Source organism: Pristiophorus japonicus, chromosome 3, assembly GCF_044704955.1.
Source record: "Pristiophorus japonicus isolate sPriJap1 chromosome 3, sPriJap1.hap1, whole genome shotgun sequence".
Classification (NCBI taxonomy): Eukaryota; Metazoa; Chordata; class Chondrichthyes; family Pristiophoridae; genus Pristiophorus; species Pristiophorus japonicus.
Window position 1 is genome coordinate 103,545,328 of NC_091979.1, and position 24,819 is coordinate 103,570,146.

The 24,819-nt window shown below is 43.7% G+C and overlaps 1 protein-coding gene across 1 annotated transcript in view; it reads right to left on the reverse strand.

Moving 5' to 3' along the window:
- The window catches only part of galnt13 (polypeptide N-acetylgalactosaminyltransferase 13), an 899,812-nt gene that overhangs the window by 334,980 nt on the left and 540,013 nt on the right, over window positions 1-24,819 (reverse strand). The window contains exon 5 of the mRNA XM_070875629.1: window positions 11,834-12,041. Within this exon, the coding sequence (XP_070731730.1) occupies window positions 11,834-12,041 (208 nt within the window). The remainder of the gene's footprint in view (window positions 1-11,833; window positions 12,042-24,819) is intronic.

The window sequence follows — 24,819 nt, forward strand, 5'->3', positions numbered from 1 at the left end:
GAGCAGGAGGAGGCCTGCTCCGCCATTCAGTAAGATCATGGCTGATCTGATCTTGGCCTCAACTCCACTTCCCTGCCCATTCCCCATAACCCTTGACTCCCTTATCGTTCAAAAATCTGTCTATCTCCAGCTTAAATACATTCAATGACCCAGCCTCCACAGCTCTCTGGAGTAGAGAATTCCAAAGACTCACAGCCCTCAGAGAAGAAATTTCTCCTTATCTCCATTTTAAATGGGCAGCCCCTTATTGTGAAACTATGCCCTCTAGTTCTATATTCCCCCACTAGGGGCAACATCCTCTCTGCATCTACCCTGTCAAACCCCCTCAGAATCTTATACGTTTCAATAAGATCACCTCTCATTCTTCTCAACTCCAATGAGTATAGGCCCAGCCTGCTCAACCTTTCTTCATAAGATATCTCAGGAATCAACCTCATGAACCTTCTCTGAACTACCTCCAATGCAAGTATATCCCTCCTTAAATAAGGAGACCAAAACTGTACGCAATACTCCAGGTGTGGTCTCACCAACGCCCTGTACAGTTGTAGCAGGACTTCCTGACTTTTATACTCCATCCCCCTTGCAATAAAGGCCAACATTCCATTTGCCTTCCTAATTATTTGCTGTACCTGCATGCTAACTTTTTGCGTTTCACATACAAGGACCCCCAGTTCCCTCTGTATCGCAGCATTTTGTAATCTCACCCCATTTAAATAATAATTTGCTTTTTTATTTTTCCTACCAAAGTGGATAACCTCACATTTTCCCACATTATATATACTTCATCTGACAAATTTTTGCCCATTCGCTTAGCCTATCTATATCCCTTTGCAGATTCTTTGCATTTGAACAAGAATTCTTGTATCAAGTTGCAACGATTTATTAAATGACTACAATTTTTTTTCTCCCAAAAAAGAAAGTTTCCAGTCCTAACTAAACTAAAATTAAAGATAGATATTTAACTAATTGTATAAAAAAGCAAATGAGAGGAAATAAAACATCAAACTGACAGTGTTGGAAGCAGTGAGCTGCAATCTTCCCTCGAAACAGTGTGGCCGTGCAACGATCAGGAGGCCCTGCGCAGGCCGCTCACTGGCTGTAACGTTGGAAAAGATACCGCACATACCAACAAATTTAAAGAAACCGTGCACCTAAAACAAAAGTTTGAGGGAACATTGGTGAGCTGTCTTTCAAAATCTAACTTTGCCGAACGTTGGATTTCTTGGAGTAATTTGACCAAAATCGGCGTAACTGCCGCAAAAGATCACGGAATTTTAAGCGCAAATTATGTTCAGCACAAATTGAATTTTCACAATCTTTTGCAGCAGTTGAAAAAGCATCGCACCAAAAGCCGGTCGCACTCACAAAATTGGTCATGCCCCCAGAATGAATGAATCACCATTGCAAGTTTCCACTAATTGTGCTAGTTTGCAGACTTTAGGGGAGGTTCCAAAAATTAAGCTGGATGTTTGAGTGCAAGGACACGAATTGCAATATTTTAAAAGCTTATAAATGATTTTTTTAATTTACGAAAAAACTAATTGCTTTACCCCAATAGCAGTAATCAGTCCAGAATGGGATTCCATAGAAAACATCAAAAATTAAAAATTGGCTTATAGGAGAAAGAATAAAATAGTTATCCCGGATTAAAGAAAAGGGACGATCATGTCTATTTTCTACTGTTATACAGGTTTTTCTTTCATGTTTCAACAACAACAACTTGTACTTATATAGCGAATTTAACGTACTAAAATGTCCCAAGGTGCTTCACAGGTGCATTATAAAACAAAAATTGGATACCAAGCTACATAAGTACAAATTAGTGCAGTTGATCAAAAACTTGGTCAAAGATGTAGGTTTTAAGGAGTGTGTTAAAGGAGGAAAGAGAGGTAGAGAGGCGGAGAGGTTCAGGGAGGGAGTTCCAGAGCTTAGGGCCTAGGCAGCTGAAGGCACGGCGATTATAATCAGGGATGCTCAAGTGGGCAGAATTTGAGGAGCGCAGATATCTCGGGGGCAGATATCTTGTTGGGCTGAAGGAGCTTGTAGAGATAGGGAGTGGTGAAGCCATGGAAGGATTTGAAAACAAGGATGAGAATTTCAAAATTACTTAACCAGGAGCCAATGGAAGTCAGCGCCCACAGAGGTGATGGATGAACAGGACTTGGTGAGAGTTAGGACACAGGCAGCAGAGTTTTGCATGACCTCAAGTTTATGTAGGGTAGAATGTGGGAGGCCATCCAGTAGTGCATTGGAATAGTCAAGTCGAAAGGTAATAAAGGCATAGATGAGGGGTTAAACTAATATGGCAGGGGGATGGGAACCTATGCAGGGAGACAAAGGGAAGTAGAATGGGGCCAGAAGCAAAAGATAGAAAGAAGAAAAGTACAAGTGGAGGGCAGAGAACCCCAAGGCAAAAAACAAAACGGGCCACATTACAGAAAAATTCTAAAGGGGCAAAGTGTGTTAAAAAGACAAGCCTGAAGGCTCTGTGCCTCAATGCGAGGAGTATTCAGAATAAGGTGGACGAATTAACTGCACAGATAGCTGTTAACGGATATGATGCAATTGGCATCACGGAGACATGGCTCCAGGGTGACCAAGGCTGGGAACTCAACATCCAGCGGTATTCAACATTCAGGAAGGATAGACAGAAAGGAAAAGGAGGTGGGGTGGAGTTGCTGGTTAAAGAGGAAATTAATGTAATAGTAAGGAAGGACAGGAGCTTGGGATGATGTGGAATTAGTATGGGTGGAGCTACGGAATACCAAAGGGCAGAAAACACCAGTGGGAGTTGTGTACAGACCACCAAACAGTGGTAGTGAGGTTGGGGGCAGCATCAAACAAGAAATTAGGGATGCGTGCAATAAAGGTACAACAGTTACCATGGGCGGCTTTAATCTACATATTGATTGGGCTAACCAAACTAGTAGCAATGCAATGGAGGAGGATTTCCTGGAGTGTATTAGGGATGGTTTTCTAGACCGATATGTTGAAGAACCAATTGGAGGGCTGGCCATCCTAGATTGGGTGATGTGTAATGAGAAAGGACTAATTAGCAATGTTGTTGAGCGAGGCCCTTTGGGGAAGAGTGACCATAATATGGTAGAATTCTTTATTAAGATGGAGAGTGACACAGTTAATTCAGAAACTAGGGTCCTGAACTTAAGGAAAGATAACTTCGATGGTATGAGACATGAATTGGCTAGAATAGACTGGCAAATGATACTTAAAGGGTTGACGGTGGATAGGCAATGGCAAACATTTAAAGATTACATGGATGAACTTCAACAATTGTATATCCCTGTCTGGAGTAAAAATAAAACGGGGAAGTTGGCTCAACCGTGGCTAACAAGGGAAATTAAGGACAGTGTTAAATCCAAGGAAGACGCATATAAATTGGCCAGAAAAAGTACCAAACCTGAGGACTGGGAGAATTTTAGAATTCAGCAGAGGAGGACAAAAGGTTTAATTAAGAGGGGGAAAATAGAGTATGCGAAGAAGCATGCTGGGAACATAAAAACTGACTGCAAAAGCTTCTATAGATATGTGAAGAGAAAAAGATTAGTGAAGACAAACGTAGGTCCGTTGCAGTCGGATTCAGGTGAATTTATAATGGGGAACAAAGAATTAGCGGACCAGTTAAACAAATACTTTGGTTCTGTCTTCACGAAGGAAGACACAAATAACCTTCCGGAAATACTAGGGTACCGAGGGTCTAGTGTGAAGGAGAAACTGAAGGATATCCTTATTAGGCAGGAAATTGTGTTAGGGAAATTGATGGGATTGAATGCCGATAAATCTCCGGGGCCTGATAATCTGCATCCCAGAGTACTTAAGGAAGTGGCCCTAGAAATAGTGGATGCATTGGTGATCATTTTCCAACAGTCTATCGACTCTGGATCAGTTCCTATGAACTGGAAGGTAGCTAATGTAACATCACTTTTTCAGAAAAGAGAAAGAGAGAAAATGTGTAATTATAGACTGGTTAGCCTGACATCAGTAGTGGGGAAAATGTTGGAATCAATTATTAAAGATGAAAATGCAGCGCATTTGGAAAGCAGTGACAGGATTGGTCCAAGTCAGCATGGATTTATGAAAGGGAAATCATGCTTTACAAATCTTCTAGAATTTTTTGAGGATGTAACTTGTAGAGTGGACAAGGGAGAACCAATGGATGTGGTGTATTTGGACTTTCAAAAGGCTTTTGACAAGGTCCCACACAAGAGATTGGTGTGCAAAATTAAAGCACATGGCATTGGGGGTAATGTACTGACGTGGATAGAGAACTGGTTAGCAGACAGGAAGCAGAGAGTCGGGATAAACGGGTCCTTTTCAGAATGGCAGGCAGTGACTATTGAGGTGCCGCAGGGCTCAGTGCTGGGACCCCAGCTATTTACAATATACATTAATGATTTAGATGAAGGAATTGAGTGTAATATCTCCAACTTTGCAGATGACACTAAGCTGGGTGGCAGTGTGAGCTGTGAGGAGTACGCTAAGAGGCTGCAGGGGGACTTGGACAGGTTAGGTGATTGGGCAAACACATGACAGATGCCGTATAATGTGGATAAATGTGAGGTTATCCACTTTGATGGCAAAAACACCAAAGCAGAATATTATCTGAATGGCGGCAGATGAGGAAAAGGGGAGGTGCAACGAGACCTGGGTGTCATGGTACATCAGTCATTGAAAGTTGCCATGCAGGTACAGTAGGCGGTGAAGAAGGCAAATGGTGTGTTGGCCTTCATAGCTAGGGGATTTGAGTATAGGAGCTGGGAAGTCTTACTGCAGTTGTACAGGACTTTAGTGAGGCCGCACCTGGAATATTGTGTTCAGTTTTGGTCTCCTAATCTGAGGAAGGACGTTCTTGCTATTGAGAAAGTGCAGCGAAGGTTCACCAGACTGATTCCCGGGATGGCAGGACTGACAGATGAGGAGAGACTGGATCGACTGGGCCTTTATTCACTGGAGTTTAAAAGGATGAGAGGGGATCTCATCGAAACAAATAAAATTCTGACGGGACTGGACAGGTTAGAAGCGGGAAGAATGTTCCTGATGTTGGGGAAGTCCAGAATCAGGGGACATAGTCTAAGGATAAGGGGTAAGCCATTTAGGACTGAGATGAGGAGAAATTTCTTCACTCAGAGAGTTGTTAACCTGTGGAATTCCCTACCGTAGTGAGTTGTTGATGCCAGTTCATTGGATATATTGAAAAGGGAGTTAGATATGGCCCTTATGGCTAAAGGGGTCAAGGGGTATGGAGAGAAAGCAGGAAAAGGGTACTGAGGTGAATGATCAGCCATGATCTTATTGAATGGTGGTGCAGGCTCGAATGGCCGAATGGCCTAATCCTGCACCTATTTTCTATGTTTCTATGTTTCAGCAGCAGATGAGCTGAGGCAGGGGCAGAGACGAGTGATGTTATGGAGGTGGAAATAGGCAGTTGTAATGTATGCACCTGTGAGGATGCTCACAGGTTTGTAGAAGCCACTTCTAACTCAACAGCTCTTCAACAACAACAAAATGGCTTCAGTCTCCCCAATGTTTAGCTGGAGAAAATTTCTGCTCATCCTGAACTGGATGTCGGACAAGGTGTCTGAAAATTTAGAGACCATGGAGGGGGCGAGAGAAGTGGTGGTGAGGTACAGGTGGGTGTCGTCAGCATAGATATGGAAATTGACGCCGTGTTTTCGGATGATGTTGCCAAGGAGCCGCATGTAGATGAGAAGTAGGAGGGGGCCAGGGATAAATCCTTGGGGGACCCCAACGTAATGATAATATAAATAGGAAATGGTTCTACATATTTTTTTAAAGTCATTTTCAGTATATTAAAATTGGGTTATTCACAGGTGGTGGATTGGCGTTGCTTATTTTTTTGTGATAAATCCATTTTCAGCTGTGTTAATCAAACTGCACCTAGTTACCATTATTAAATATGTCACGGAAATATAAAAAAAAATGAAAATGCTGCCCGATTGCGCTGGCTCGTGGCAGATTTTGCATTTGGCGATATGCAAAAGAGTTTGAGCAGAAACTCGCGAAAACAAAACACTTTTCAAAATGGGTGCAATTTTGGGTACAATTTGCTCCCAGATCGCAGATTACGCCCAAAGTGGAAACTCTGCCACAATATCTATATTGAGTAAAGTGCCATAGTTGAGAGGGCTTTATTTTATGTTAATAAAGTGAAGTTGGACATGCATCAAGATATTTGGATCAAGTTGGGATTAAAAGGTGATAAAATGAGACATTTTAGGACTTATCATGTTTATTATGTTGGGTGAGGAGCTTTTCTTTAAAGTACAACTATATACATCAAAATATATCATTGTCAGGTGAGCAGCAATCCTTTAGGTAGTAATGCTCCTCCTGGCCCTGTAAAAATCGCACCTCCTGAGGCTTAACCCTTCTCTCATATTGCCTTCCCCCGCTCCTTTAACTTTACTCGACTAGATCGGCTCAACAGAAGAGCCACCGAAATTCCTCACCCACCCCCTCCCCGGATGGAGGAGCCACTCCAAATGAGTGGGCAGCTCGCTGTGAATAAGATAACCTCAGAAAAAAACAGAAACGGTTTGGGACTCCAGCCGCTTTCAGCAAGTGAGCGGTAGGTTCACTCTGCCAAAACCTGCACAATAAAATATGCCCCAAAGGGTCTGCTGGGAGTTGAATAATGTCAAAGGATCTCGCAGCTCAAAACTGGACATCCATGACGCACTGTGGGCCATCAGCAGCAGCAGAATTATATTCCACCACAATCTGTAACCTCATGGCTCGGCATATCCCTCACTCTACCATTATCATCGAGCCAGGGGACCAACCCTGGTTCAATGAGGAGTACATGCAAGGAGCAGCACCAGGCATACCTAACCTGGGAAAACTGCAACACAGGACTACATTTATGCTAAACGATGGAAGCAGCATGTTAAACAGAGCTAAACAATCCCACAACCAAGTGATCAGATCAAAGCTCTGCAGTCCTGTCACATCCAGTCATGAATGTTGGTGGCCAATTAAACAACCATCGGGAGGAGGAGGCTCCATGAACATCCCCATCCTCAATGATGGCGAAGTCCAGCACGCAAGTGCAAAAGACAATGCTGAAGCATTTGCAACCATCTTCAGCCAGCTGAGTGAGTGAACCATCTCGGCCTTGTCTTAAGGTTCCCACCATCACGGAAGTCAGTCTTCAGCCAATTTGATTCAAGAAACAGCGGAGCTCACAGGATACAGCAAAGGCTATGGGCCCCGACAACAACCCAGCTGTCATGCTGAAGACTTGTGCTCCAGAACTAGCCATGCCTCTAGCTACACTGTTCCAGGACAACTACAAAACTGGCACCTAACCAACAATGTGGAAAACTAACCAGGCATGTCCTGCCCACAAAATGCAGGACAAATCCAATCCTGCCAATTACCACCCCATCAGTCTACTCTCAATCATCAGCAAAGTTATGGAAGGTGTCGTCGTCAGTGCTATCAAGTGTCATTTACTTATCAATAATCTGGTCAACAATGCTCAGTATGTGTTCCACCAGGATCACTCACTTCCAGACCTCATTACAGCCTTGGTCCAAACATGGACAAAAGAGCTGAAATTCAGGTGAGGTAAGAGTGACTGTCCTTGACATCAAAGTAGCATTTGGCCGAATGTGGCATCAAGGAGCCCTAGTAAAATTGAAGTCAATGGGAATCAGGGGGAAATTCTCCACTGGCTGGAGTCATACCTAGCACAAAGGAAGTTGGTAGTGGTTGTTGGAGGTCAATCATCTCAGCCCCAGGACATTGCTGCAGGAGTACCTCAGGGTCATGTCCCAGGCACAACCATCTTCTTCATAAATGATCTTCCCTCCATCATAAGATCAGAAATCATCAATATATCAGTTAGAGACTTTTTATCTGAATAAATAATTTGAGACTGTTCATTTCCTGCTCAACTTTTCACTTGAAACAATCGCAGAAAAACCCAAGTAATATTATTGAACTATGTAATCATTTGTAATAATCATTTAAGTCTGAATCATGCGATTTTAATAGCCCTGAACGCTCAACGGTTCCTTCTTCACCTGGAGTGAACAATTTGCAGTATTTTGAAGGTTCGTACCTCCCCGATGGCAGCCTTTGGACTGATGATTGCACAGGTTCAGTCCCACTCGCAGTTCCTCAGATAATTAATAAGTCCGTGCCTGCATGCAGCAAGACCTGGATGACATTCAGTCTTGGACTGAAAAGTGGCAAGTAACATTCGTGCCAAACAAGTGCCAAGTCATGACTATCTCCAACAAGCGAGAGTCTATCCACAGACAAAAGGCAGGTAACTATCGGCCGGTTAGTTTAACATCTGTAGTGGGGAAAATTCTTGAATCTATCATTAAGGAAGAAATAGCGGGGCATCTAGATAGGAATAGTGCAATCAAGCAGACGCATCATGGATTCATGAAGGGGAAATCATGTTTAACTAATTTACTGGAATTCTTTGAGGATATAACGAGCATGGTGGATAGAGGTGTACCAATGGATGTGGTGTATTTAGATTTCCAAAAGGCATTCGATAAGGTGCCACACAAAAGGTTACTGCAGAAGATAGAGGTACGCGGAGTCAGAGGAAATGTATTAGCATGGATAGAGAATTGGCTGGCTAACAGAAAGCAGAGAGTTGGGAAAAATGGGTCCTTTTCGGGTTGGAAATCGGTGGTTAGTGGTGTGCCACAGGGATCAATGCTGGGACCACAACTGTTTACAATATACATAGATGACCTGGAAGAGGGGACAGAGTGTAGTGTAACAAAATTTGCAGATGACACAAAGCGGGTTGTGTAGAGGACACAGAGAGGCTACAAAGAGATTTGGATAGGTTAAGCGAATGGGCTAAGGTTTGGCAGATGGAATACAATGTCGGAAAGTGTGAGGTCATCCACCTTGGGAAAAAAAACAGTAAAAGGGAATATTATTTGAATGGGGAGAAATTACAACTTGCTGAGGTGCAGAGGGACCTGGGGGTCCTTGTGCATGAATCCCAAAAAGTTAGTTTGCAGGTGCAGCAGGTAATCAGGAAGGCGAATGGAATGTTGGCCTTCATTGCAAGAGGGATGGAGTACAAAAGCAGGGAGGTCCTGCTGCAACTGTATAGGGTATTGGTGAGGCTGCACCTGGAGTACTGCGTGCAGTTTTGGTCATCTTACTTAAGGAAGAATATACTGGCTTTGGAGGGGGTACAGAGACGATTCACTAGGCTGATTCCGGGGATGAGGGGTTTACCTTATGATGATAGATTGAGTAGACTGGGTCTTTACTCGTTGGAGTTCAGAAGGCTGAGGGGTGATCTTATAGAAACATTTAAAATAATGAAAGGGATAGACAAGATAGAGGCAGAGAGGTTGTTTCCACTGGTAGGGGAGACTAGAACTAGGGGGCACAGCCTCAAAATACGGGGGAGCCAATTTAAAACCGAGTTGAGAAGGAATTTCTTCTCCCAGAGGGTTGTGAATCTGTGGAATTCTCTGCCCAAGGAAGCAGTTGAGGCTAGCTCATTGAATGTATTCAAGTCACAGATAGATAGATTTTTAACCAATAAGGGAATTAAGGGTTACGGGGAGCGGGCGGGTAAGTGGAGCTGAGTCCACGGCCAGATCAGCCATGATCTTGTTGAATGGCGGAGCAGGCTCGAGGGGCGAGATGGCCTACTCCTGTTCCTAATTCTTATGTTCTTATGTTCTTGACATTCAACGACATTACCATCGCTGAATCCCCCACCATCAACATCCTGAGGGTCACCATTTACCAGAATCTTAACTAGACCAGCCACATAAATACTGTAGCTGCAAGAGCAGGTGAGAGGCTGGATATTCTGCGGCAAGTGTCTCACCTCCTGACTCCCAAAGCATTTCTACCATCTACAAGGCACAAGTCAGGAGTGTGATGGAATAATCTCCCCTTGCCTGGTTGAGTGCAGCTTCAACTACATTCAAGAAGCTCGACACCATCCAGGACAAAGCATCCCGATTGGCACACCATCCACCACCTTAAACATTCACTCCCTGCAGTGTGCACCATTGACAAGATGCACTGCAGCAACTCACCAAGGCTTCTTCGACAGCAACTCCCAAATCCGCGACCTCTTACCTAGAAGGACAAAGGCAGCAGGCGTATAGGAACACCATCATCTGCAAGTCCCCCTCCAGGTCACACACCATCCTGGAACTCCTTCCCAGAAGCACTGTGGGAGTTCCTTCACCACACGGACTGCAGCAGTTCAAGAAGGTGGCTCACCACCACTTTCTCAAGGGCATTTAGGGATAGGCAATAAACGTTGGGCTTGTCAATGATGCCCACATCACAAACAAATAAAAAAAAACTCCCTTGTGTGTGAATTTCCACATGATTTCTCCTGCTCATCCACTGTAGCTTTGGTAGAAGAACTGCAGAAAACTTTAAAAAATGGAGAAATGGCCATTTTTTCAGTTTCCACAAGCTATTCCACCGAAGTTACAATGACCATTCGATGAGAATAAACTTCCTTAGGTTCTAGTGAAAGCAGTCCAGTGGCAACCATCCTGAGAACAGTGTAAATAAATCCACGCACTGAAGTCAGATACACAACAACCAATTCTGAGATCAGATTAAGCATTGCGTGGCGGCATAAGCACAGACTGAGGCACTATTAGTCGCAGAAAATCAGAATGACAGGAAAATATCCAAAATTCATCCAAAATCTGCAGCTTAAAAAACTAACCCAAACATGAATTCAGCAGTATCAACAGTTTTCTAATCTATAATTAAGTACTGCAGCTGTTGAAAACTAAATTATCATTTCACTGCATGGACGTTTTGTTGTTACTGAAAAAATTCCATTCAGTTTTCTCCATTAGCTCCCAAACATTTGTTTTCCAAAGAATGTTTCATGAAAACCTCTTTTAATTATTCTCTGCACTAATAATTCAAAGAAGCAACTGAATTAGAATTCAATTTATATAATTTTATCCTGAGAGCCTTGCAATAAATTTAAGTTTCATTTTTTTTACATCTAAAAGAAACCCTTGTTGGTTTTGTTTGAATAGATTACTAACTATTTTAAATAGATGGCAAAAGAATAAATGATAACAATATGAACAGAAAAGCTAAGCGACAAAAGTTAAATAAAAAGCTTTACTTGGCAATACCCTCATTTTTAGAAATGTTTGTTTTTTAAATCTGTTCTGCCAGATGTTTGATTTTGTTTCAACACAATTCTATGCAATTCAACACATCTGCTGACATTCAACAGCCACAGATAAAATTGGTATCAGTTTGCTCTTTCTGTACACACACACCAATGCCAGATATATTCACATCACTACCTCCAGAATCAAACCAACTGAAGCAGATATAAATGTTCTTTTTTAGACAGCTTTCTCAAACCACATAATTTCAACAAAGTTTGAATTGACAAAGTCCTTCAAATATTTAGCAATTATACGGATCTTTGGCAGGAACTAAGCTAGAATTTCAAGTTAAATAAGAAAGGAAATGAGACGGGCTTCATATTATATTTCAAATGTTGGTAATCTTAGAAAATGATTCTTTGTAATTGAAATAACTAAATTTATTCTCAGTTTATACATGATGCTTCAGCAGGCCCATAACAGGAACTGATAACATTCAATAATTACAAGCACACCCGATACCTTATGTCTTTATAGAAACAAAATCTACTTTTCTGACCTGTGGGACAATAACTGAGATTGGGCACAGGCTTGTTTTGAAACTAAATAGGATTCAAAAAGGTAGTTCTAAAAAAAAATTACATGTGGCAGATGTATTATTCTTTTCTAATGGTGACATTAGCACAATATACCTGTTTTCTTTTATTCTTGCCAGTAGGGGCTCGAGCCAGCCGATAGTACATTCACAGTGTGCATCTAGAAAAGTAATGACCTGGCCCTTTGAAGCAGCTGCACCACGGAGCCTGGCACGAATCAATCCGGATCGTTGTTCCATCCTAATTATCTTCACTGGAACTTGTAAATTCGTAACATAATTCTCTAAAGGTTTCTTCAGAAAATCTGTAGAGAAGAGTTTCAAAACCAATTTACTCAATAACAAAAATCTAAAGAATAGGTGAAGTTTATTTTGAGCACCACCTATGGACTCATAAAAAATTCATTAAATTATCAATTCTTACTTTTCTTATTCCCTTTGTCAAAAAAAGTTTCTCGTTTGAAAGTGAGAGCTGCAACGTATTCCAGCAAATCCTAAATAAAATGCATTATAGCAATAAGTGTTTGCTAAAGAGATTTATATGTCTTCTCTGTCAATGGACACAATGCACAGTTAGCACATTATAAAAGTTATTGCACTTTGAACTGACTTCCACTGTTACAACTTGTATTCCATGTGTATGCAAAATATGCACTACAGCTATCTTTAAATTGAGAAAACAGGGTGAAAGATTAAGGCCGATAGCACAGGATACCACCAAGATTGAGAAAAGCAGGAGAGAAAATGAGGTGAATCAAGAATTTATACATAAATGCCAAAATTGGTCTTTAAAAATTTACAAATTGAGGGTTATTAGAAGTTTCAAAGAAGCTTGTTGGTCACTGAGAATTGTTTCATATAGTTTGTTCTAAATAAAATGAACATTAGGCCATAATTAGAAGCTTTACTGTGTGATCAAGAACAACCTATTGGTTGGATAAAGATGCTTTGTTATCACCAGCCCATACTCGTTGACTGCATTATACCTTTTTTATTTCAACAAAGCTTGGCAATACCTACGATTAGTAATATCCAATTAGTATGCACAGTATATTATCTATTTTTGTATTAGAATCATGAAGTTTAATGCACAAAAAGTGCCATTCTACCCATCGTGTCGGTTTTGGCTCTTTGCTACAGTAATCCAAAACTAATCTGACTGTCCCGCTCTGTCCCTTAACATGTATCTTCCTCTGCTTCAAACACTAATCCAATTATTGCTTAAAAATGCAATGTTCTCTGCTTTAACCACTAACTATGTCAAAACATTACATGCTCCAACAATCTTCTGTGTAAAGAAATGTTGTCCTATCCTCACTCTCTTCCTGATCATTTTAAATTGAGAACTCTCATCACCGACTCTCCAGCTCCCTATCAACACCCTTCATTAATTGTTAAAAACCTCAATTACATCTCCTTATAACCCGATCTGCTTCAGTTGCAATAATACTCTGAGTATTTTAAATCTCTTCCCTTATCTATTTTCCTGCCCTTGGTATCATTGTACACCCTCTGTGGCTTTAATGTCCATGCTATATGGGGTGTACTCTAACTAGCATAATCATTACCTCGTACAAATTTACCATTTCAACTTCACTCTTGTACTCTATGCCCCTATTTCTAAAACCCGAATTTCTATTGGCCATTTTTATGGCTTCATTTACCTGCATTCATACCTTTACGGAATTATGCGGGCAAACTTCTGAGAGTGTTCTTTCTCGTTCATCCATCATACCTTCGGTAGAAGAACTGTAGAATCCCCTGAAGTTATGGTGGCTGAGTCCCTAATGTGAACCACTTAGTTTATTTGTTCATGCACACCGTTCAGTGATTTCACTGAGTGTACATTCCTATTTGTTGTTTTTCCTTCTAAAATGTATTACTTGACTCTTCTCCGCAATAAATTATATTTGTCACCTGTCTAACTTGTCTGTTCTTAAGTCTTTTATAGTCCTCCTCACTGTTTGTCAAACCCTTTACTTTGGTCCGACATCAGGCTCCTTATGCTCAAGTTCAAATTATCCATATGGACTGAGACTAAAGGTCTGCACAGCACTGATCGCTTCTAATAGTTCTCCAATCAGAGCAACAGCCTTTGCTTCCTGGCCCTCAACCAACTTTCTATCTGTGCTGTTACATTTCCCCTTCTACCATTCATCTGAATTTTTGTAACACTATTCTGGTGAGATACCTCATAGACCTCCTTCTGAAAATCCATATACAGCACCACTTCTCCAGTTTCTTTTGCTATACAATTGGCCAATTTAAGCTTTCCCAGAACCATTCTGTCATGTATCTCACACTACTGTAAATAACTGTATTTTACCATGCTATACATGACTGTAACTAGAGATGACCTGTAACCACAAGCTTACCTTACCACCAGGGGTGTACTTGCAGGAGACACTGGATACCTGTCCCAGACAAGTATATAAGGACAGGTCTCAGGCAAGTGTGGCATTCGAGAGCTGTGTAATAAAGGTGCAGGTCCTGAGTGACCTAGACTTCAGTTTGTGCCTTGTGTGAATCTGTACTGCAGGGACAGGGCTATACAGTGGTGACGAGTTACGGGATTACAGAATCCACAGAAAGCCGACCAACGGCTCAGATGAAAAATACAATGCTGGAGATAATTGGGAGGACTTTATAGAAAGGCTCCAGCAAAGCTTCGTAATCAAAGACTGGCTAGGCGACGATAAGGCAGACACAAGAGAATAGCCCATCTCTTGACCAGCTGTGGCTCGAAAACATACGCCTTAATGAAGGACCTGCTGGCACCCGAGAAACCAGCAAGCAAGTCGTTTGAAGAGTTGAGCACACTGGCAAGAGACCACCTGAAGCCAGCGAGCAGCCTACACATGGCCAGACACAGGTTCTACAACTACAGATGCTGTGTGGGTCAGAGCATACCCGACTTCGTGGCAGAACTTCGGAGGTTGGCGAGCTTATGTGAGTTCTCCGATGAACTAAGGAGAGAAGTACTGAGAGACTTTTTTATTGAGGGAATAGGCCACGCAGGCATATTCCGAAAGCTCATAGAGACCAAGAACTTGACCCTAGAGGCAGCAGCATTAGTTGCACAGACATTCTTGGCAGGAGAAGAAGAAACGAGGTTGATCTACACTGCGGGTACGACAACTAATGAAACATCGGAACAAGGGGTTCACAGCGTGAAACAAGCCGCTACCCACACACACAAAGGCAGGAGAGCAGGCCCTCAACAGCAGGCAGTGGCGCCAGAAGCCATCAAGGGCCACATGAATGGCCGTTCACACCTCATCAACCCACAATGCAAGCAATCAACTACAAACTGAGAGAAGCTCAAGAGAGATCAGCCAGACGCAGCTCATCCTTTGGAAACAATGGAAGCGGTCTGTGCTGGAGATGTGGGGGAAGGCACTCATCAAGGGGGTGACGATTTCAGCATGCTGTTTGCAGAAACTGCGACTATACAGGGCATCTGGCCCACATGTGCAGAAAAATGGCAGCTTGGCTGATATATGAATCGGAAGGGTCGGAAAGCGGACCAGAAGATGGTGGGGACAAGACCCGGGACACCGAGGTACAGAAGGTCAACACGATCAATGGCCACTGCTCTTACAACAAAACGCCTCCAATAATGATGAGGGTCCTACTCAACGGGATGCCCGTTAACATGGAGCTGGATACAGGAGCGAGTCAATCTCTCATGAGCGCTCAACAATTTGAACAGCTGTGGCCGCACAAAAGAGACAGACCAAAGCTCACAAGGGTCGACACCAAACTAAGGACCTATACCAAAGAAATCGTCCCAGTCCTTGGCAGCGCCATGCTCTCAGTCACACACAAAGGGACAGTGAACCAAATTCCCCTGTGGATTGTCCCCAGAGATCTCCCAGCACCACTGGGGAGAAGCTGGCTGGCAAAACTAAACTGGAAATGGGATGATGTTCACGCCATGTCGTCAGAGGAATGGACCTCCTGCTCAACAGTTCTAAGTCGATTTGAACATCTCTTTCAGCCAGGTGTGGGCACCTTCAAAGGGGATAAAGTCAAAATCTACATCACACAGGATGATAGACCGGTCCATCACAAGGCTAGAGCTGTGCCCTATGTGATGAGGGAAAAGATTGAACATGAACTGGTCAGGCTTCTGCGGGAAGGCATTATCTCACCCATGGAATTTAGCGACTAGGCAAGTCCCATTGTCCCAGTTATGAAGCCTGATGGATCCGTACGAATCTGTGGGGACTACAAATCTACCATAAACAGAGTCTCCCTACAGGACCAATACCCGCTGCCCAGAGCGGAGGACTTATTTGCCACATTGGCTGGAGGAAAACTTTTCTCAAAACTAGATCTCACATCTGCGTATATGATGCAAGAATTGACCGAAGAGTCTAAGCTACTCACCACCATCAACACACATCGAGGCCTCTTCATGTACAATCGATGCCCATTCGGCATCAGGTCGGCAGCTGCTATATTCCAGTGCAACATGGAGAGTCTGCTCAAGTCCATCCCGGGGATGGTTGTATTTCAAGACGACATACTTATCACGGGCAGGGACACCGACTCCCATCTCCGCAATTTGGAGGAAGTACTAAAGCAGTTGGATCGGGTAGGCCTAAGAGTTAAGAAATCCAAGTGCCTGTTTCTCGCGCCCGAGGTTGAATTTTTGGGCAGAAGGATTGCCGCTGATGGAATTCACCCAACAGAGTCCAAAACCGAAGCAATTCGCCTGGCACCGAGGCCCCGGAATGTCTCAGAACTGCGCGCCTTTCTCTGGCTGCTCAATTACTTTGGGAACTTTATGCAGAACTTAAGCACGCTGCTGGAGCCTCTCCACGTGCTACTCACAAAGGGATGCGATTGGTTTTGAGGGGACGCCCAGGAACGCGCCTTCAACAAGACACGCAACCTTCTGTATTCCAACAGTGTTTTGGCTTTCTTTGATCCAGGTAAAAAGCTAGTTCTTACATGTGATGCGTCAGCGTACGGGGTAGAGTGTGTTTTACAACATGTCAATAGTGCGGGTAAATTACAACCCATAGCTTATGCCTCCAGATCACTTTCGTGGGAGGAGCGCGGGTACGGAATGGTGGAGAAGGAGGCGCTCGCGTGCATGTACGGTGTCAAAAAGATGCACCAATACCTTTTCAGGGCCAAGTTTGCGTTAGAAACCGACCACAAGCCCCTCATGTCCCTGCTATCCGAGAGCAAGGCAATAAACGCCAACGCCTCGGCGCGCATTAACGGTGGGCACTCATGCTGGCCTTTTACGATTACACCACAAGGCACAGACCAGGCACAGACAACTGTGCCAACGCGCTTAGCAGGCTACCCCTGGCGACTACGGAAGGGTCTGACGAACAGGACTGTGAGATAGTCATGGCAATCAATGCCTTTGAGTCCACAGGTTCGCCCATGACGGCTCGCCAAATCAGAGCCTGGACGACCAGCGACCCCACGTTATCCCTAGTAAAAAGATGTGTCTTAACTGGTGACTGGGCAGAGGCTCGCGATGCCTGCCCCGAGGAGATCAAACCTTTCCATAGGCGCATGCATGAGCTGTCACTACAAGCAGACTGCCTGATGTGGGGCAGCCGAGTAGTTATGCCTCTGAAGTTCTCATGGAGGCCATAGCCAGATCCCATGTCTGGTGGCCTGGCATTGATGCGGACTTGGAGCTCTGCGTCCGACGGTGCACCATTTGTGCCCAACTCAGTAATGCCCCCAGGGAGCCCCCCCTGAACCCCTGGCCCTGGCCCACCAAACCGTGGTCGCGGGTGCACGTAGACTACGTGGGCCCATTCATGGGCAAAATGTTCCTCGTAGTTGTAGATGCATTTTCAAAGTGGAGCGAATGCACCATTTTAAACTTGAGCACCACCTCCACCACTGGAGAGCCTTGGAACCATGTTCGCAACGCACGGCATTCCTGACATATTGGTCAGTGATAATGGTCCATGCTTCACCAGCGCAGAATTCCAAGATTTCATGAGTGACCACGGCATAAATCACGTTAGGACGGCACCGTTCAAGCCGGCCTCCAACTGCCAGGCGGAGCGAGCAGTGCAGATCATTAAACAAGGTATGCTCAAAATCCAAGGTCCTACGCTGCAGGGCCGCCTGTCGCGATTGCTGCTGGCATATAGATCTCATCTGCATTCATTGACTGGAGTTCCCCCCACGCAATTATTGATGAAACGCACCTTAAAGCCAAGACTCTCATTAATCCTCCCAGACATGCATGAAATCGTTGAGGCAAAGCGCCATAAGCTAACTGAGTACCATGACCAAAATTCGAGGGGGAGGTGGAATGAAATAGGGGACAAAGTGTTTGTGCTAAACTATGGAAGGGGTCCCAAATGGCTTGCAGGGACAGTAACAGGCAAGGAAGGAAACAGGCTACTGGTGATACAAATGGACATTGGCCAAACCTGCCGGAGGCATGTAGACTAAGTCAAAAGTAGATTTACCAACAACACTGCTGAATCAGAAGCAGACTACAATGTGGAACTCACACCACACCTGGTGGACAGACAGAGGGAACAACCTGAGGAAAGGGCAATCCCAACAGGCAGCCCAGGCGAGACACCAACAATCATACTGAATGAAACAGACAGCCCAGGCAAGATACCAGCAATCACACCGAAAGAAAAACAGGCACCAAGGCAAACAACTGAACCACAACTAAGACGCTCCACGCGATAGCGTAGACCACCTGAGAGACTGAACCTATAAAGACAATAAGATCTTGGGGGAGAATGACGTCATGTATCTCACACTACTGTTCATAACTGTATCTTACCATGCTATACATGACTGTAACTAGAGATGACCTGTAACCACAAGCTTACCTTACCACCAGGGGTGCACTTGCAGGAGACACTGGATACCTGTCCCAGACAGGTATATAAGGACAGGTCTCAGGCAAGTGTGGCATTCGAGAGCTGTGTAATAAAGGTGCAGGTCCTGAGTGACCTTGACTTCAGTATGTGCCTCGTGTGAATCTGTACTGCAGGGACCACATCACAGTCTTGATCCAGACATGGATGCAAGAAGTGAATGCCAGAGGAGAGGAGAGAGAAACTCACCTCATCATCAAGCAGCATTCAATTCAGTATGGCACAAAGAAGCCCTAACAAAGCTTAGGTCATAACTGATGCAAAGGAAGATGGTTGTCTTTGTGTGTGGCCAATCATTGAAGATATAGGACATTGCTACTGGAGATCCTTTGGGTAGCATCCTTGGCCCAACCATCTTCAACTGCTTTATCAACAACTTTCCCTCTGTCATAAGGTCAAAGTGGGGCTATTCGCTGAGAATTTTAGAGGTTTCAGCTCCATCGAGTAGTTGAGACAACTATCATAGATGCATTTAAGTAGAAGCTAGATAAACACATGAGGGTGAAAAGAATAGAAGGATATATTGATTGGGTTAGATGAAGGAGGGCTCATGTGGAACATAAACACCGGCATGGATCTGTTGGGCCGAATGGCATGTTTCTGTGCTGTAAATACTATGTAATTCACAACTATAATGGAACAAAACAAGGCCAAACATCAAACCAGGGTGCTAAGCTTAAATAAAGGTGACTACAAAGGTATGAGGGCAGAGTTGGCTAAAGTGGACTGGGAAAATAGATTAAAGTATGGGATGGTGGATGAGTAGTGGTATAGATTTAAGGAGATATTCCATAACTGACCACATAAATATATCCCAATCAGAAGGAAAGACTGTAAGCAAAAGGATAACCATCCATAGCTAACTAAGGAAATAAGGGAGGGTTTCAAATTGAAAGCAAGGCATACAATGTGGCCAAGACTAGTGAGAGGCCAGAGGATTGGAAAACTTTTATAAGCCAGCAAAGAACGACTAAAAAAATGATAGAGGGAAGATAGATTATGAGAGTAAACTAGCACAAAATATAAAAACAGATAGTAAGAGTTTCTACAGGTACATAGAAAGAAAAAGAGTGGCAAAAGTAAATGTTGGTAAAAGGCAGCGAGAGATCGAGCAGCATCAGTGAGGCGAGCATGGGGAGGCCTATAAAAAGGCCCAGCGTGGTGAGTCGGATAGGCAGCGGGAGATCGAGTAGCGTCGGTGAGGCAGCGTCGGGAGGCCTATAAAAAGGCCCAGCGTGGTGAGTCGGAGAGGCAGCGGGAGATCGAGCAGCGTCGGTGAGGCAGCGTCGGGAGGCCTACAAAAAGGCCCAGCATGGTGCAGCTGCAGCAGGGGCAGAAGGCAAAAAAGAAGTAGAAAGAAATCGAAAGGTGATGTCACAGCCAAGGGTGTAAGTGATTGGCTGGTGATTGGTAAGTCGATTTTCTTTTTCTTTTCTATATCAATAAATAATCTTTAGCATTGTTATTGCCAATTTAAATGTATCTAAGGGTTAAGTCATGGCAGGACAGCTCAGACACGTGTTATGTTCCTCCTGTACTATGTGGGAAGTCAGGGATGCCTCCGGTGTCCCAGATGACTACGTGTGCGGGAAGTGCATCTGCCTGCAGCTACTGATGGACCGTATTGCGGCACTGGAGCTGCGGGTGGATTCAGTCTGGAGCATCCACGATGCTGAGAATGACGTGAATAGCACGTTTAGTGGATTGGTCTTACCACAGGTAAAGGGTACACAGCCAGATAGGGAATGGACAACCAACAGGAAGAGCAGTGCAAGGAAGGTAGTGCAGGAGTCCCCTGTGGTCATCCCCCTGCAAAACAGATATACCGCTTTGGGTACTGTTGAGGGGGATGGCTCATCAGGGGAGGGCAGCAGCAGCCAAATTCATGGCACCGTGGGTGGCTCTGCTAAACAGGAGGGCAGGAAAAAGAGTGCGAGAGCTATAGTGATAGGGGATTCAATTGTAAGGGGAATAGATAGACGTTTCTGTGGCTGCAACCGAGACTCCAGGATGGTATGTTGCCTCCCTGGTGCAAGGGTCAAGGATGTCTCGGAGCGGGTGCAGGGCATTCTGATGAGGTCCTACAAGACGGATTTAGGGAGCTAGGAGCTAAATTAAAAAGTAGGACCTCAAAAGTAGTAATCTCTGGATTGCTACAAGTGCCACGTGCTAGTCAGAGTAGGAATCGCAGGATAGCTCAGATGAATACGTGGCATGAGGAGTGGTGCAGAAGGGAGGGATTCAAATTCCTGGGACATTGGAACCGGTTCTGGGGGAGGTGGAACCTCTTTAACTAGCAACGCCACCCCACCTCCTTTTACTTTGTGTCTATCCTTCCTAAATGTTGAATACCCTTGGATGTTGAGTTCCCAGCCTTGGTCACCCTGGAGCCATGTCTCCGTGATGCCAATTACATCATATCCGTTAACTGATATCTGCGCAGTTAATTCGTCTACCTTATTCCGAATACTCCTCCCATTGAGGCACAGAGCCTTCAGGCTTGTCTTTTTAACACACTTTGCCCCTTTAGAATTTTGCTGTAATTTGGCCCTTTTTGATTTTTGCCTTGGGATTCTCTGCCCTCCACTTTTACTTTTCTTCTTTCTATATTTTGCTTCTGTTCCCATTCTACTTCCCTCCGTCTCCTGCATAGGTCCCCATCCCCATGCTACATTAGTGTAACTCCTCCCTAACAGCACTTGCAAACACTTCCCCTAGGACATTGGTTCCGGTCCTGCCCAGGTGCAGACCGTCCAGTTTGTACTGGTCCCACCTCCCCCAGAACCAGTTCCAATGTTCCAGGAATTTGAATCTCTCCCTTCTGCATCACTCATCAAGCCATGTATTCATCTGAGCTGGTGGATGACCGCAGGGGATCCCTGCACTACCTCCCTTCCATTGCTCTTCCTGTTGGTCACCCATCCCCTATCTGGCTGTGTACCCTTTACCTGTGGTGTGGCCAACTCACAAAACATGCTATTCACGTCATTCTCAGCATCATGGATACTCCAGAGTAAATCTGCCTGCAGCTCCAGTGCTGCAATGCAGTCTGTCAGGTGCTGCAGGCGGATGCACTTCCCGCAAATGTAGTCGTCAGGGACACTTCCCACATAGCACAGGAGGAGCATAACACGTGTTCGATCTGTCCTGTCATGACTTAGCCCCAAGATTAACTTAATTTGGCAACAATTACAGAGTGATTTAATGAATATTGGAATTGACAATGTTTATCTGCAAATCTAGTCACAAAACCAGTGGAATCTCTCATACAAATGCATTTATGCATCCACCAGTTTTTTGGGTGATTCCTAATCAGTTAATATACCTATTGGGGCTGTGCAGCATCAAATGCACAAACCTGCCCAGCCCACAAACCCATTGGGAGAGCCCACAAACCTCCCTAAATAACATTCTATTCATTTTTTTCTGTAGAAATAACCACATTATTGGTGTAGAGTTCTTTGAAATATACAATATGTTATTGAGATTTGATAAAGCTCTGAAATAACTCATCTAAATAAAAGTGTTAAATGGTGCTGTATGTTAAATATTTTAGAAAAGCAATTGTTCTTCTGTGTTGCTATCCCGTTAATATTATGTTTTTATTATGTACGATTGGCATTTAATTTTAGTGCCAGAACCAATTAAGCCTGAGTTTCTGCTACTGCATAAAACACAATTAGATGAGGTTCATTACTGTGAGACAGAATTTGGAAACTTCTGAAACTTTTGTTCTGCATCTGGATTAACAATGGATGAGAGCCTCTATATATTATTCAATACTTTAATCAGAAAAGTTAACTTGAACTTTAATGTAATTATAATGAAAAGCAACTGACTTAGATAAATCACAACTTTCGGCTGAATTAAGAGACTTTAGGAAATACAAAGCAAATAAAAATCTATCCTGGCAATACAGTATAAAATGAATGTCTGCCCTTATGAATACAGATGTAAAATTGAGTACAATTTTGTTGTAATCAACTGCAAAATCATTCCTTTGTAAAGCAATTGTAATTATGCCACAAACTTAATGCCATACAACATTTTACAATAGAAATATAAAAAAACTATTTGATTGTGGTTGGCATCATAGTCAAGCCTGATCTATTTCTCATCAGACACGTACATCTTCTAACAGATCAAACTGGATCGTGATCAGGAACCCTGGTCAATTTCTCTCCTTCTTAGTACACAAGAATTGAGACCAGTTGAAGCACACCAACTGCAGCCTTGGCCGACATAAGCTAAATCAGCACAGCTTACACCAGGCAGTGCCTTTAAGTTTCCCTTTTCTTACTAATTTTCTCCTTTTCTTACCTGAACTCATTGACTCTTTGTTATGGTATGGTTCCACAGGTCTTAGCGATTTGACTGTTGTTAATAAGTAAGCCTTGACCATGGGTGCTTGAAGACTACTTGACAATGCTAAGGAGGTTCACAACTGAATCTGATCCTATCCTCATCCAACATTCACACGTGCATTTCCAGGAGGGTCACTGGATAGCAATCCCCAAAGCAGCAGAAAGAATTGCTCTAGCTGAATAGCTGGGGACCTGAAACTTAGGGACCTAGTGTGCATCGACCACATGTCCAGGCTGTGCAAGTAGTTTCCACACATGGGATGGAGCTGGTGGATAACTTGGAACAGTCCACTACTTGTATCTGCAACACGATGCAGGAGGTATGCCAAGTCACCAGTCCATACTGGAGAATATGGCTGTCCAGGAGACATGTGCTGCAACAAGGTGTCAGGAGGGGATGCTCAGGGCAGATGTAGTTTCTGGAGTGGCAGCTACAACTACTTTATTTGATTCCTTGTGTCACACACTTAACAGCACCACAGCTGAGGGATTTCAGGACTTAATTGGGACTATTCAGTCTATTCTCACAGTGACAATTAGCACAACTTGGTGAGTTCCCAGCACCAGTGAGTTGCAAGGAGTGATAACAAATGTTTCTATCTCTCTGGATGGTAATGCTGATGTACTATCATTTCGACCCCCTCTGATGTCCAGCCATCCTTGTAAAAATAAGAGAGATTAAGCCAGAAATGGGTCCTTCAGGAACAGCAGCATCAATGAGAAGACTGTCATCTCGATTTTCAGACATTCAGTAGATGTGTCTCAGGCACCCATCGCTCAAACTAATTACTGCCAGAGAATCACATAGATTATGACTTTGAGTTAGTATGATAGTGGACGCCTGGGACAGACACGGTGGTGTCGGTTGAGTGGATATAGAATCAGACAGCACAGATGGAGGCCACTGGCTCATCGTGCCTATGATGTTAAACATACAAAACTTTGAAGTAACATGGAAATTTTATTGGCATTTTGAGTAAAGAATCTAATTTTTGGATGTATGCAACTTTATAGTCTAAGTGGAGAGACAGTGTGATTGTGACTATTCATGAACAAATTGGGTCAAAATTCCGCCATTGCCGGGTCCGTACGAAGTGTGCACGGATCCGGCGAGGCCTTGCAAAAGCTGTTTTTTGGGGCACGATGCACATGCACCGAAAACCACCTTTTCCGATCTGTCAAGATTTCTCCGTACAGGTCCTCCACATCCCCGGGAGAGATTGGGCTATTTGCCCAACTCTTTCCCAACGAATGTCCTTCAAACTTTTACGTCTGTTAAAAGCCCGCGCATAGCTTACTTTAAATGTAAACACTCATTTTTATATTAAAAACCCTGTCCATTAAGGTAAGTTTATTTTAACCCTATTAAAACACGTTTAAAAAAATTCCCCAAATGTTTTTTTTTCTAAAACATTTAATTACATTTAATTTCAATTCATTTTAAATATGTGAGGTGTTTTATTTATTTATTATGCTGTGTTTCGGTGTTTTAGGGGGTTTTCTCATTGATAAAAATGGGAACTCGTTTGTACGAGGATACTACATAGTGATTGGTGGTCTAGGCCCACGTGACTCCAGCATGTATGTACATACCTGAAAAACATCTTCCCATGCACTGTGCAGCGAATCGAGACCTCCGACCGGAATCCCATGTTCCTCCAGAACCACCAGGTACTTTCGTAGATTTTTTTCGGGTCAGCGGTGTTCGTACGAAGGATGCCTTCGACCGCAATTTTACCCCCATTATGGGCTCAAATTTCCCCAGGAGTTGCTCTGTTTTTTTTGGAGCAATTTGATTTTGCTGCAGTATCTTAAAAATCCTCATTTTG